Raw genomic sequence first — 15,621 nt, 5'->3', positions numbered from 1 at the left:
CCCACTGCGGCTCAGTCCCTGGCAGGAGCAGGACAGGCATGTCAGCCCCCAGCAGGCCCTCACCGGTCCCGTCGGGAGTTCTCCGGACGAAGGAGGGCAGCATCTTAACCGCGGCATTGTTGTGCGTCTGCTTCCTCAGCCCCAGCTCCATCTCGGCCCGCATCCTCTTCTTCACCTCCAGCAGCATGTCCTTGGTGAGGTGGAAATGAGCCAGGGTCTCCTCTATCTGCCGGTGCTGCTCGGCCAAGCGGTAGGCCACCGCCGTTACCATGGCAGCCCCCTTGCCGCTGCCACTCTCCGAGAGGAGGAAGCGCACATCGGAGTCTGGCACCAAGCGCCTTAGAGTCTTGTGGAAACGCCGGGAATACCTTGTGGGGGCAGGGGGGACATTCCACAACAGCTGGACTGAGCATTTATTGGGGACCTCTGGCCACCCTTTCTTTCTCCACTCTTTAACTCTTTTTTCTTTTCCTTTTTTTTGAGACAGGGTCTTGCTCTGTCACCCAGGCTGGAATGCAGTGGCACAATCACAGCTCACTGCTGCCTCAACCTCCCAGGTTCAGGTGATCCTCCCACCTTAGCCTCCCGAGTAGCTGGGGCCACGCCCGGCTAACTTTTTTGTATTTTTAGTAGAGACAGGGTTTCGCCATGTTGCCCAGGCTGGTCTCAAACTTCTGGGTTCAAGCTATCCACCCGCCTCAGCTTCCCAAGTGCTGGGATTACAGGCATGGGCCACTGTGCCCAGCCTAATTCCATTTTCTGCACCTGCTTTTTTCATTACACAAATCACATACATCCACTGTAGAAAAGTTAGCAAATGCAGAGAGGTAAAAAGGAAAAATGAAATCGTTCATAATCACACATAAAAAGAGAAGACTCTCATTATTACATGAGTATCACATACAAAAAATTCCAGGTCTAAAAAGATTTTGCCCTCCACCATGACAGGAAGATAATACAGCACAGTGGTCAAAAGCACAGTGTTCAAAAGTCAGATGGGGCCAAGTGCGAGGTGGCTCATGCCTGTAATCCCAGTACTTTGGGAGGCCAAGGCAGGTGAATCACCTGAGGTCAGGAGTTCAAGACCAGTCTGGCCAACATGGTGAAACCCCGTCTCTACTAAAAATATAAAAATCAGCTGGGCATGGTGGCAGATGCCTGTAATTCCAGCTACTCGGGAGGCTGAGGCAGGAGAATTGCTGGAACCTGGGAGGCAGAGGTTGCAGTGAGCTGAGAGCACACCACTCCGCTCCACTCCAGCCTGGGCAACAGGGCAAGACCCTGCCTTCAAAAAAAAAAAGGTTAAGATGATATACTTCATGTTATGTGTATTTTACCACAATCTAAAAAAATTCTAATGTCATGCTGCAAATCCCTAGGCTTTCTTGTCCAAAAAATTAGCCAAGAAATTACAAAGAAAAGAGAAAGAAATGGCTAATAAAAGTTTCATTATCAAGAATTTTGCAAATACTTTAAAAATATTTTAAAAATACAATTACGTCCTTGGCTCAAACCCTATCCCCTCAGCAACACAAAACTATTTCTCTCTCTTTTTTTTTTTGAGACAGGAGCTCATTCTGTCCCCCAGGCTGGAGTGTAGAGGCACAATCTCAGGTCACTGCAACCTCTGCACCCCCATGCTCAAGTGATCCTCCCACCTCAGCCTCCCAAGTAACTGGGATTATAGGCACACCACCACACCCAGCTAATAATTTGTATGATTTTTTGTAGAGCCACATTGCCCAGGCTGGTCTCGAACTCCTGGGCTCAAGCAATCCACCTGCCTCAGCCTCCCAAAGTGCTGGGATTACAAGTGTGAGCTGCCATGCCAGGCCAGAACTATTTCAATTGAAGTCGACATTCTTTGAGCCATCAACAGAACTGGGTGTGAAGGTGCAGTACTGACATGGGTGCTTCACATGCACATTGTATTTATATGTACAGTGGGAAACAATTCTGAAGTCCTGTGCAAAAAAATCATGTCACAGGCTAGCATTAAAACTTATTAAATAATGACTTAGAATTTCCCTTTAGCCTTTTAAAAAAAGTACAAGCCACGTTCTCACAGGACAACGTGGCTTCTAAAACTAAGGTGAGATGGCATGAGGACTGGCTGGGGCCACTGACAGACCAGAAGGCTGTGTGGGGAACAAAGCACCTCCTTGCCAATGGGGACAACTTACAGCTCCTGCAGCTCCAGCTCTCGGAGGCCAAGCACAGACAAGCTGCCCATTTAAAAAAGTAAAGTCTGAGGGTTTGCGGGGTTTTAACAGGAGCTTCTGAAACAAGAATGTGGGTACCACATCTATGACCCAAGGTCCTCCTGATGAAATGCGGACGAGAGACAGACACATTCCACCCAGAGGAGCCAACAGCTACAGAAATCTCCATCTCGACTTTTGACAGGGCGAGGTAACGACAGAGTGCAGAAGCAATACCAGCAAGAATCGACTAAGGGCGATACTTCCCAAGGGGGCGACGCTGACCTTATGCCCAGAACTAAGCATGTTATTTATCTATTTATTTATTTTCAATTTTTCGTAAAGATGAGGTCTTACTATGTTGCCCAGGCTGTTCTCAAACTCCTTCCTCCTGCCTCGGCCTCTCAAAGTGCTAAGATTACAGGCATGAGCCACAGCCCCTGACCACCATTGTCTTGTCTGCCGAAAAACGTTTACCGGGTACAAAAGTCTGATCTCTGGAGGAGGTCCCTACCCACAATGGGTACAGAGTGCCAATGACAGCAAAGGGCAGACTCACTGTGGGTGCGTCTTGTAAAGAGATCCGTCGACACCAACCGTGGTCCGCAGCCTGGGTGTGCCCTTGTTATCACGCAGGCGGTTCAAGATGGCGCCCAGTGTGGCAGCCACCAAGTTGGCTGAGCGAAATGAGACAATGGTGCAAACGTGCTGGACTGAGACACAGTCATCATCGGACGGCTCCACTCCCAGGCGGGTCAGGATTTCTTTGGCATTGTGGAGGCCTTCCTTATTCCTGTGAAGTTAGAAGCCAATACTGATGCACTGAGGACCACATGAGGCAGTGCAAAGCACTGAGGCTCAAAGGTGCTGGAAAGGGACAGCCCCACTTACCATGTGTGGGATGGTATGGGATGGTATGGGATGGTATGGGATGAAGACTGTCAAATGCCTGAGAAGAGCCCAGGAAGGGTTCTCCTCCATAAGAAATGCCAGGTAGTGATAGGAAAAACTGTACCAGGTTGCACTATGCCAAGCCAGGACCATGAAGAGAAGTGGAGAGGCAAGACTATGTGGCCTCTGAACAGGTGGCGAAATGGCTGCCACCACCCAGGGCTCATGAGGCTCAGGAGAACCTCCCACTCGTGGGGTCTGTGAGTTGCCCCTGGATGCTTACACATCCTTCCTTGATGTCTCTCAGTCAAATTGTAATTTTCTGTACACGTGTTTTGTGTATCTTTTGTTGGATTCATTCTGAAGTACTTTATAGTTTTGTTATTGCTGCAAATGGTGCCTTTAAAATATATATGTATACACACAGGTATACATATACACACACACATACACACAAACACATATACATACACTCTATCTTTGCAGCTTTCCTGTAAATCTAAAATTATTCTTAAAAATGTGTTTTAAAATATGTACATATTTTTATTATTGCTGATAGAAATACAGTTGACTTCTGTGTCTTATCTCCAGACATCTTTTTTTGACAGTTTTTTTTAAATATTTAAAAACAAAACCAACCTCGCCCCAAATAACCCCCAAACAAAAAACCAGATTAAATAAAATGTACAGTGAATATACATTTGGTACATTTGGGTATCCAGCAAACATCTGTATGTGCAATCAAATACTGTGTCTGTTACTGCGGCACGAACCTCAAACAAACAATATACAAGTGTTCTGGGAGGGTCGGGGGAGTCCCAAGTTTTAACTCTGTGGGGTCTAGGAAGACAAGATGGGGAAGTGAGAGAATGGGGAAATCAATTTTGTTTATCTTAATTCTGTCCATATAAATATATTCATAAAGACCAAAAAAGGAAAGGAAGCTTGGGATGTTAAGGTAATACGAGAATAGGAGAGTGTGGGACTTTCCCAATTCTACCTGACCAAAAAATATGAGAGAAATTAATTTTATGATGGGAGAAGAGATTTAAAAAATGATAGAAGAGGATGGGGGCTGGGCACAGTGGCTCACACCTGTAATCCCAGCACTTTGGGAGGCCAGGGTGGGAGGATCACCTGAGGTCAGGAGTTTGAGACCAGCCTGGCCAACAAGGTGAAACCCCATCCAGACATCTTTTTAACCTCTCCCGTCATTCTATTCATTTGTCTGTAGATATTTTGGGGGTATTCCATATAGACTTTTACCATTTGCAAATAATGACAGTTTCACTTCTTTTTTGATTCTCATACCTTTAATTTATCTCTCATCTTTTCTTTAAAAACAAAAACAAAAACGAAAACCCACTGGCTAAGACTCCAGTACAATGCCAAATAGAAACTGGTGATACTGTCTCGCTCCTGATTTTAGAGAATGCCTCTAACATCTGCTCTTGTAGGATGTTTTTATAGTTTTTTTTTTTTTTGAGATAGCCTTTATTATAATATACATGCTTTCTTGAGCTAGCTGGGTTTGTGTTTCTTGGTAACCAAAGAGTCAATACCAGAAACAGGCCAAGAGGAAGGCATGCATTTCCTGACTTGGCCAGTGATTTTCAAGACAATCCACGAGTCTCCCGCTCCCCTTCCTTCCCAGCCACTGACCAGGAGACTCATGAAAAGGGATGGCTAGAAACTCAGGAGAGTGATCATACAACAAACTCCAGCACATGGATTTGGCAGAAGAGTTGGTCCAGATAAACCCCTTTCCTCTTCCAGCAGCTGCCTTCTCTAACCTCAAAGAGAGCTGATGCAAATCTTCATAAGGAGACAGAGAATCCCGGGTTTCTTGTGTGATGCCAAGGGGCTGCAGTTAGTTGCTGGCTGGCTCTGTCCTTCCTTCTAACTGTCCTGTCTCATCTGTTAACTGGTGTTTCTCAAACTTGCACGTCAGGGCACATTTCTGGCTGTTAACAGGTTTCCTCTGAAAGAATGTGTGTGTGGCAGGGAAGGGGTGGTTTCAAGCACAAAAGAAGTTTGGGAAATGACAAGTCAAAGCAAACTGGGTTTTCTTTAATGTGTTGATGATACTATAAATCTGTATTTTTATACTTTATACTTCTTATTCTTTTTTACTGTGAGTCTGTATTTATTTTACCATAATATTGTAAAATGGAAGATAAATGTGCCATATTCCCAATCCTATTGGTCAAGGAAGTCTTTTTTCAGGGAGCACCTAATTAACATCTTGAGGTTACTAAGGTGCCCTTAGTGCCCTCAGTGCCCTCAACACAGTCTGGAGGTCTCCGGACTGGAAGTGGAAGGTGGAATTCCAAAAACCCAGGCTCCGGGCTTTACCAGCTCCTTGCTCCTTGCTCGAATAGTCTGCTTCCTGGACGCTAATCTTACCCTGAGTGTGTGTGGAGGGTGGGGGTGATGGGCTGATGGGGGTGGGAGAGGAGGCTGCTCTTGTAGCTAGACAGGAAAATCACCTGTGCACTTGAGGCTAACTATGTCATTCTTTAATGAACCGCCACAAGTGCCTTCAGGGAGTCCGGCCCAGAATGGGTCAACTAAGAGTGAGAGGACACGGACCCAGAAAGCCATGACACTCTTGAAGGAAAAGCCACCAAACTTGGACTCAAGAAGTAACAAGGGACCAATTGCTCTTCTCTGCCCCAACACCCCAAGAAAGCCTCGAGGGGATGGTACCTACTTTTCGATGGCTGACACATCACTGGTGTTAAACTTCCCTCGGGTGAGCAGCTCCGGGGTGATCCGCCCTTCAAATAAGAGGCCCTCCTTGGCCATCTTGACTAGGATCAGTCGAACCAGCTCTCCCAAGTACATGCCACTGACCATCTTCTCAAACCTGTGGAGAAAGGCACACCGGCACTTGTCAGCCTTCCTCTGCGCCCCACACACGAGGGCTGGGACAGACATAAAAGGAATGGGAAGCCCCGACTCACCCCTCACCAGCCCCCAGCCTCGCTGGCAGGCAAAACCATGTGCTTGAGTGACTGAACAGCAGAGGGAGAGGGATCAGAAGCCAAGCCGACTGTGGAGAGGGCAGGAGTCATCCAGACCCCATGCCTGTGACTAGGAGAACACCATGGGCAGGAGCAGGCAGGGAAGGCTGCCTGAAGGCAGGGGGAGCGTTCGGATTTAGATTGCAGATGTCAAGAAGGCCCCAGATAGAAATGTGCAAAATATGATAATCTCCTCCTAAACTGTATGCTATACTTTTTATTTTTTATCTTTATGTATGTACGTATGTATGTATTTACTTATTTATTTATTTTTTGAGACAGGGTCTCACTGTCGCCCAGGCTAGAGCGCAGTGACACAATCTCGACTCTCTGCAGCCTCAACCTCCTGGGCTCAAGCCATCCTCCCACATCAGCCTCCTGAGTAGCTAGACCACCACGCCCAGCTAATTCTTAAAAAATTTTGTAGAGGGGGAGTCTCCTTATGCTGCCTAGGCTGGTTTCGAACTCATGGGCCCAAGCGACCCTCCCAGATGCAAGCTACAGCACCTGGCTTGTATGCTATACTTTTCAAAGAACTTTCACCTCCACTCCTATGGGAGACCCCAAGCCCTGTGGATAGGAGGTGGCCAGGAAGTATTCTCCCCATTTCCCAGCTCAGAAAGGGTAAACAGCTTCTCCGAGGGAAAGGCAGCCACTCCCCCTGGGGCCGCTGTCAGGACATTTGTTAGGCACCTCCCTGGCATGATTTTCTCCTTCTCCGGCCAAAAGGATCAAGAATTTGCTTTGAGGAACTCACTCCTCCCCCACTGATGTTACCCTAAACTCCAGGGCTGGGCTCTGCATACTGACAGCCAATCGGCTCACCGCACAGCTCCAGCCCCGGTCAAGCACCGACCAATCACAGAATGAGCCCAATGCTGCAGGGGAGAGGCAGCCAGGTGTAGAGATAGAAGCCAACACGCATTGCTGAAGGCCCAGCCGGGAGCTGGCAAGAACCAGGGCTCGATGCCATATGTGAGCCAGATTCAGCCCCCGCATCCTGGCTGACGAGGGGCCAGGAGGAACCCCTGAGCAGGGCAGATTGAAGAGGTGGGCGCACATCAGAGCAGCCCGCCGCTCCTCTGCGGGAGCCCAGCTGGCACACCCACAGCTGGCTGTGACACAGCAAAACAATCTGTTCCAACCAGAGCCGCCCAGAAGCCAAGGATGCTGCCGAGACCTGAGCACCCGGCCCTCAACCATCAGCACAGGGCACAGAGCCTCCTTAAAAACACAGTCCTCATTGTTCCTGCTCCTGACAGAACCAGACATGACCGCCTGGCTGCAGCCAGGCAGAGGATCCCTGGCAGGACAGTGCCCTTCTAAGTCTGGTGCCACCCCAGGCTCCTGTGGGAACAGCCTCTGTGTAGCCCTGAACAGGAATCTCAGCACTGGTGGAGGCCTGGCAGAGCCACTACTGAGCTACTCACCCTGGCCTCCCTACCTGTGCAATGAGATACTGACTGCTTTCCTGTAAGGTTATATGGAGGATATGGGTTAATATAGGTCAGATAGTGCTACAATATCTGGCTAACAATGAGTGCCTGTGGCCCTTCCTATGTGTCTGACACTTTTCCCAGCACTTTACCTGTATTAATTTATTTCATCCTCATTACAACCCTAGGAGGGAGACATTAGCATTATCCCCATTTCACGGATGAGGAAACAGAGGCACAGAAAGGTTATATAACTTGCCCATGGACAGGGCTAACAAGTGGCAAATCCACATTTTGAATCCAGTTAGATCTAACACCAGAAGTTGTACTCCTAACCACTGTGCATTCCTGCCTGTCTCATGGACCGTGTCACTCAATGTTAGCTGTCACTATCATGCTAGCAGCCACCTAGGACCACCCTACCCCAGCTTCTCTGCCTGTTCTCCTCCCTAGGCAGCCTTCCCTGTTGGGCAGTGTGACAAGAGAAAGGGCATTCCCCATAGGATGGGCTAACATCAGCCTCCTGGCACCCTCTGCCCGCTGCTTTTCACTCTGCCTTCTAAAAACGCCCAGAACAATCTGCTCCCTTTTCTACATGGCCTATTACACACATGGATACTGATACCCCCTTTTCCAGATAGAGGCCCACGGCCAGGGTCTGTCCTTTCCCAGTCCCTAAAGGCCCTGTTAGAGCAGCAGAACAAGCAAATAGCACCTCTCACGAGCTTCTCTCTGTTCAAACCAAAGCTCATGGAGACTGGCTCCTGTTCCAACAGCATGCTTCCCATCTGCTCAAGTGAAATTAATGAAATCGAGCAAGTCATGATCTGCCTCTCAGGGCATGCCACCTGTGATAACTGAACGGGTAATGCCCGGGCCCTTTTCCTTGTGATAACTGAACAGGTAATGCCCAGGTGTCTCAGCAGTCAGACACCTACGACCACAGACAGGCAGTGAGAGGCGGCGCGGCAGCGTTCCAACCAATCGGCCTGCTGGTGGGCCCAGGAAGGGCTGAGATGGGGGAGGGGAGCATCATCAACCACGAGAAGTCATGGGCAAGGACCTGCACACCAAAGAGGAGCCCTCAGCACCCTGGGTCTGCTTCAGCTAGAAGCCCAAGGAAAGAAAAGAGACAGAGGCCCATGGCCAAGCAAACCAGGACCAGAGCTGCCGAGAGATTCCATGGAGCAGCAGAACCACAGAAAGAAAAGGCATCTGGGTGCTGACTTGAAGGCGCACAGTTACTCAACCACCATCCAGGCCAAAGAGCTCTCCTGAACACCAACCACCAGCGTTTGCTGTTGCAGTCACTGCTGTTGCTGTGTTGTTGTGTGGGGTGGGGGCTCTGCATTTTGAAGGATGTGATAAGGAATCACAGGGAAAAAGGATTCAAGATCCCAGAGATTCCAGGCAGAACACAGAGCAAGAGCAGAAGAGCAAGAAGCCCAAGCAGGCCGGGTGCAGTAGCTCGCACCTGTAATGCCAGCACTCTGGGAGGTTGAGGCAGGAGGATCACCTGAGCCCGGGAGTTCGAGACCAGCTGGGCAACATAGGGAGACCCAGTCTCTATAAAAAAATTTTAAAATTAGCCAGGCATGGTACTGCTGCCTGTGGTCCCAGCTACTCAGGAGGCTGAGGCAGGAGGATCACCTAAGCCTGGGAGTTTAAGGCTGCAGTGAGCTGAGATCACATCACTGCACTCCAGCCTGGGCAACAGAGTGATACCCTGTCTCAAAAAAAAAAAAAAAAAAAAAAAACCCTCAAGGAAACAAAAGGGAAGGAGAATTAAAAATGATATAAAAGGTGGGGCTAACTCCACAGTATAAGACAAGCATGTGGCAAGAATATCAAAGGCCTGGAATATAAGGGCGAGACAAGGAAACCAAAAGACTGATCCCTTTTAGAAACAGACCTTCTGGCTCTGGGGCAAGGTGGGGCCTGAACACTCAAAGCAGGTTCCTCTGCTGCCTCCCAAATGCAGTAACTACCAATGAAGGCAGGAGCCACATAGCTATTATGACAATGTCCTCCCTGTCCACTGTATACAGTAGGTACTCAGTTAAATGCTAACTCCAATCAAAGCAAATGGAATGAGTAGCTGTTGGTAGTCTAGAGCCCACTTGGGCACTGAGAGCCTTTGCACAAATCTAACACACTGAGATTTTAAAACCTGGTTAATGGCTGGGCACGGGGGCTCACGTCTGTAATCCCAGAACTTTGAGAGGCCGAGGCGGGTGGATCACCTGAGGTCAGGAGTTCGAGACCAGCCTGGCTAACATGGTGAAACCCCATCTCTACTAAAAATACGAAATTAGCTGGGCGTGGCAGCAGACGCCTGTAATCCCAGCTACTCGGTAGGCTGAGGCAGGAGAATCACGTAGAACCTGGGAGGCAAAGGTTGCAGTAAGCTGAGATTGCGCCATTGCACTCCAGCCTGGGTGACAGAGCAAGACTGTCTCAAAAAACAAAACAACAACAACAAAAAAAAAACCCTGGTTAAAAATTGGAATCGCCCAGGGAGCTTTTACAATACAGAGGACTGGGCAACCCAGGCCAACTGAATCATTAGTGAGAGGATGCCTGGACATCAGTATTTTTTTTAAAAGACCGCTATGTAACTCTAATGTGTACTCAGAGATGAAAAATCACTTCCCTAGATCCTCCCTGATTACCAATGAGAAAAGATTCTGGAAGCTCACTCTGAAAACCTCAAACCTTCAAACAGGGCAAAAATCTCCAAACCTACACCAGACCACACCTCAACAATGAGTCTTGGGTCACCTCTGTCCTATTCTAGGGCCATAATTTTCCCATCAGTCAAATGGAGCAAACGTCTTTCCCTGCCACAAAGAGGATAAAATGGCTTTCAAGAACTAGGCATTCCATGGAAAAACGACATAGGGAAGATCCAAAGATTCAGATAGAAGCCTGGGGGCACAGCAAAAATTTGCTTAGGCAAAAAAACTCTTTAGCCTACAGCCTATTTCCAGGAATATGTGATGCAACTTGGGAATTTGTCATTTCCTTGGAATTGTTCTCAATGAGACCTGGCCTACAGTATGCAGTAAACTAGTGATATGGTTTGGCTGTGTCCCCACCCAAATCTCTTCTTGAATTCCCATGTTGTAGTGGGAGGGACCCAGTGGGAGATAACTGAACGTGGAAGCAAGTCTTTCCCACGCAATTCTCGTGATATTGAATAAGTCTCACAAGATCTGATGGTTTTATAAAGAGGAGTTCCCCTGCACAATTTCTCTTTGCCTGCTGCCATCCATGTAAGACATGACTTGTGCCATGATTATGAGGCTTCCCCAGCTACATGGAACTGTAAGTTTATTAAACCTCTTTCTTTTGTAAATTGCCCAGTTACGGGTATGTCTTTATAGGCAGTGTGAAAACAGACTAATACAACTGAGAAACATATTCGAGAAAAGAGATTTTGCCCCAACCTTTCACTTTCTCATCTGTACCCCCATTTAGCCACCCACTCATCTCTCATCCATCATCAGCCACCCATCCATCCATCCATCCCAAAAATATTTATTGCAAGCCAACTGTAAACACAGTTTATAGTTTAGCCTTGGGATACAGTTCATCTCTTTGGAAAATTTCAGGCAAACATCAATGGACAGCAGAGAGATCCAAGTTTACACCCAAGCCATGCAGGGTTCCCAAACTAAGGCCAAGGATAAGGGCCTGGGCATTACCTGTCGAGTTACCACAAGTGGCATGCCCCACATGCACTTCTAAGAAAAGAGACTTCTCATTAAGTGACTGATAGTAACTACAGGTACATAACCTCTTATCTGAAACCCTTTGGGGTCACATGTGCTTGGGAATGTGGAGATTTGAGAATTTTAGAGATGCAACAGGGTATACATGCCATGTGTCACAGAATACCGTATCCAGAGGTGCCTGAGGCAGCACTGCCATCAAGCACATTCAGGGCTATTCAGTGAAACATACAAATAGGCACAGTAATAAGTTCATGTCATGCCAGTGGGGTCAATGGATTGGGCGGGGTGGGGGGGGAGGTATGGTAAAAAACCTTTGACTGTCAGAGCTTTGGAACTGGGGTCCCTTGTCACCAAGCTGGTACCACAGTCTCAGCCTGCAATGGTGATGCTCAACTCTGGGTGTAAGAACTTGGGAATTCCCTCACTGAGAAACCTAGTTTATTCACTGCTGCCACCTCCACTGGTGGGGAGCTCGCCATTGATGAAAATCCATTAATTCAGGTGGAAAGGCCAACTGTCCAGCCTGCAGTATTGAGATCTTTTGGGTCATGCATTTCAATATGGCTAGTAAATTCCTGTTTCCCTCTAGCATCAGGATAAGGGTTATTAGGTCTACAGAGTCAGTGAACATCTCTCTGTAGGTTGACAGTATCCAACTCTGGGATAAGGCTACTGGGAGGCTGAATAGATCAGAGAGAGCTAGCAGCATGCCAGCATCACAGAGAAATGTGAGCAGGCACTTCAGGAAATAAGTGGCTCAGAGAAAGCAATACCCACTCTAACCTGAATAATATCACTCTTACTTCTGTTCTTTATCAACTCTGGTGTGTCTATTTATGCTTGACATTGGAGATACGGAGGTTGCCATAGGGAGAATGGAGGTTGCTTCTCCATTCTCCCTAACGTCTACATGACTTATACTCTTCTTACCCCAACTCCTCTGCACAACAGATATTTGCATGTCTGCCCTACTTCCCCATCTAGATTGTAAGTCTTGGGAGGGAAGGTGCTGTTTTGGATCCTCAGAGCCTAGCACAGAGCTCAGCACATAGTAAGTGCTCAATAAATATGTGATGAATGAATGGACACTCATCTCCCTTAGATGCCCCACATACCATGTTGGCCTCTCTTACCATGAACAGCAACACTTGTGACTACAGCATAGAGATATTTTTTAAACCTTACATTTACACTAACTTTCCTGTGCTTTGTTGGGGAAGCATTTTTGAACCATTCATATTTATTAATTTTTGTGCAGCAGGGGATAATTTGAGGATTTTTTTTTTTCAGGGGCTACTGAGCTCCTGGGCTCCCATTCACCTCTTGATCTCCTCCCCTGACCACCAGTACCTGCTCAACTCTGGCCCCATTCCCCATCAGATGGGTTCATTGTGAGCCCCACACCAAGATGCATCAATGCTTCTGTGCTTTTCGTTTTCATGATGTTTTACAAGGACACAATCATAGTGTAATTAAACAAAGAGAAGATTATTTTAAAGGTGCTTTTCAGCTACAGACTCTACAGCTGTGCATCTCACCAAACAAGGAGCAACAAATAATGCAAATCTGATGGGCTTTAGGCCGCGCTAGGTGGCTCACGCCTGTAACCCCACCATTTTGGGAGGCTGAGGCAGGCAGATCGCTTGAAGTCAGGAGTTTGAGACCAGCCTGGCCAACATGGTGAAACTCTGTCTCTACTAAAAATACAAAAATTAGCTGGGCATGGTGATGCATGCCTGTAATCCCAGCTACTTGGAGGCTAAGGCAGGAGAATTGCTTGAACCCAGGAGGTGGAGGTTGCAGTGAGCTGAGATTGAGCCACTGCACTCCAGCCTGGGTGACAGAGCAAGACTCCGCCTCAAAAAAAAAAATGTGACAGGCTTTTCTGTTTGTGATCACTTGGCTTTATGCCCTTTTCATCTCCCATCCCAAATCTTTCATTAAATGTCCCCTAACTCACATATGTGGTTAGAAGCAAAAGTCAAGGACTCACAGCTGTTTTCCAGGGTTGAGGGATCCCCGGTCTATCTCCCTGTCAAACTCTGTCCGGATGTCTTCTAATGATCCATCGTCTCCAAAGGCTCCCCATTCTGTATTGATACACATCCTCCCCTCGTCTCCTTCCACCAGATCAATGTGCCTCAGTTCCTCCATGTAGCAAGCATTGGTGCCAGTGCCTGGGCAGGACAAGATCAGAAGCTATGACCACACAACAGGGAGGGTGCAGAGCCACCTGGAAAGATGGGCCGAACAAATGGATGGGCAAAGGGGAATACATTACCGATGATCAGGCCGACTTCACAGTGCTGGTCGTCATAGCCACAGGTCATCATGGTGCCCACTGTGTCATTCACCACAGCTACGATGTTGGCATCATAGTCCTGGGGACAGATAACGGGGTGTCATTGTCCACTCACACATGGGAGCAGAGATCACACACCTTAACAGCGCTTGGCAGAAGTGCTCCCGTTTTCAGAACCCCTGCTTTTGTGAGTGGTGCTGGTTTCATTACAGCTGGTACTCAAATTAACTAGATCAGAGCATGGTGATTAAATTATGAAAACCTCACAGTTCCCTTAATTACCTGGCTTAAGAGTCTTTGGGTAGTGGGGATTTTACTCATGGAGCTACATTCCTCTGCAAACCTCCACAGGGGGTCCACGTCCCCGATAAGGCGGGCTCCTCTGCCCTTGTTCTAAGCACAGCAGGCTGCATCCGTCACACCCACTCCCTGAATAGCCCAGCACTCCTGTCAGGAGGTGACCCCCTGCTCCAGACCTGGGTCCTCCAGGCAGCACCTCCGAGAGCTGGGCTTTGCACCATCCCCATCCCCACCATTCCACACTGTGAACCCTCAACTCTCCCCTGCCTGGGTCTTCAGGCTTTGGCACTACTGCCCCCCAGGAAGGGCACTGGTCTGTTTTAGAATGCAGCCCTGCTCCCCACACCCCTGCATGGCTGAGGCAGAGGGCCCAGGAGAAATTACCCCTCGCTTTTTGATGGCTTTGTTAAGCAGCTTGACCACATCTGCTCCTTCCACTCCGCTCGCTTTAAATCGCTTTGTCCAGGTGATCAGGATGGCCTGCAAAGAAGAATGGATGGGGCTGGATGAGGGCTGGGAGGCCTCCAGCACCCCAAGGCCCTGGGCATTGCTCCAGGACAGGGATGAAGCAGAAGCCCATAGGGGCCAAGTGGCTCCTCCCAGATCACACTGGGCTTGGGGAGGGGCCCAGACTCATTTCCATCTCCCAATCATCCACACAATGGGCTTCTCTGGGGGCAAAGATAGGGTGGGGAGAAACCTGCTCACAATATCCAGTTCACTCCAGAAGAAAGCAAGTGGATGTGGGGACAGTAATGCCACATGGCTTGCCAATCTAACTGGATGCCAACTGCGCAGCCAGACCTATTTTAAAAGGGAGCAAGAGAAATCCCTGGCCCCCTTCCCCACTTCCCAACCAGACCCCGGCTTCCAAAGCCCTGGGAAAAGAAAGCCAGAGCCAAATTGGAAAAAGAAACAAAATGCTAAGATAATTCTTGGCTGCTGAGCTTTTAAGAGCCAGGTCCCAGACATTTAGGGAATGATGTGGACTATACATGATTTGTGCCTCTTCACCAGCTTTGGGACTTAACCTCCATTTGTAAGTGGTGACTCCCCTATTTACACAGTATGATCCTATTTCACTTTGCATATTAGCAGAGAAACATCAAGGATAGACATCCAATGGTAAACATTCTATAATTTTATCTTACTTTGATAGTTTTACATATTGCTTTTGCTTTCTTAAAAAAAAACTAAAAAGATATGAGAACAGAAAAATAATTGTTATACTTGGCTGTTTTACTCTGAATGGGGCAAGTCACTATAAATGCAGCAGGGTTGGAAGATTCACGGTCCAGGCCCCGCAGGCCTGCAGAGGTAGCTCAGGGATAGGATTCTGAGCACATGGGCCCCGCCCCAGCTCACGGTGGGAGCCACACAGACTGGAGTATGCACCAGGGAGGGCAGCCCTTGATGAGAACTGGTGGTTCTTTGCTCAGTAGCAACTAAGCTAAGTCAGGAACTGCAAAAGCCCTGGACACTGTCTGCCTCCTCTCAAGCAGCCCTCTTCCTCCTCCAAAGCCTCAGAGAACCAGGTGTTGTGGGACAAAGGTGGGGCTGGCAATCTGGAGACCTGGTCCCACTTCATACTGTCTGCCCATTTCCTGCTGGGCAGTTCCCTTCACTCCCCTGAGGTTCACTGTGCTCCTCTAGAAACAGGGAGCTGATCTAGAAGTGGACAATCTTGAAGGTCTCAGCCAGCCCTAAGGGGTAACATGCACAGGCCTC

The 15,621-nt window shown here is 48.3% G+C and overlaps 1 protein-coding gene across 6 annotated transcripts in view; it reads right to left on the bottom strand.

The window, feature by feature from the left end:
- Positions 1-15,621, bottom strand: part of HK1 (hexokinase 1) — a 133,863-nt gene that overhangs the window by 19,032 nt on the left and 99,210 nt on the right. For all 6 annotated transcript variants that reach the window (XM_055092928.1, XM_055092926.1, XM_055092925.1 and 3 more), the window contains 6 exons: positions 14,278-14,373; positions 13,573-13,672; positions 13,285-13,468; positions 5,806-5,961; positions 2,761-2,994; positions 64-368 (listed from right to left, as the gene is read on the bottom strand). In XM_055092928.1, coding sequence (XP_054948903.1) covers positions 64-368; positions 2,761-2,994; positions 5,806-5,961; positions 13,285-13,468; positions 13,573-13,672; positions 14,278-14,373 — 1,075 coding nt within the window. The remainder of the gene's footprint in view (positions 1-63; positions 369-2,760; positions 2,995-5,805; positions 5,962-13,284; positions 13,469-13,572; positions 13,673-14,277; positions 14,374-15,621) is intronic.

This window comes from Pan paniscus, chromosome 8, assembly GCF_029289425.2.
Source record: "Pan paniscus chromosome 8, NHGRI_mPanPan1-v2.0_pri, whole genome shotgun sequence".
In the NCBI taxonomy this organism is placed as follows: Eukaryota; Metazoa; Chordata; class Mammalia; order Primates; family Hominidae; genus Pan; species Pan paniscus.
This window is presented reverse-complemented; position numbering and strand designations above follow the sequence as displayed.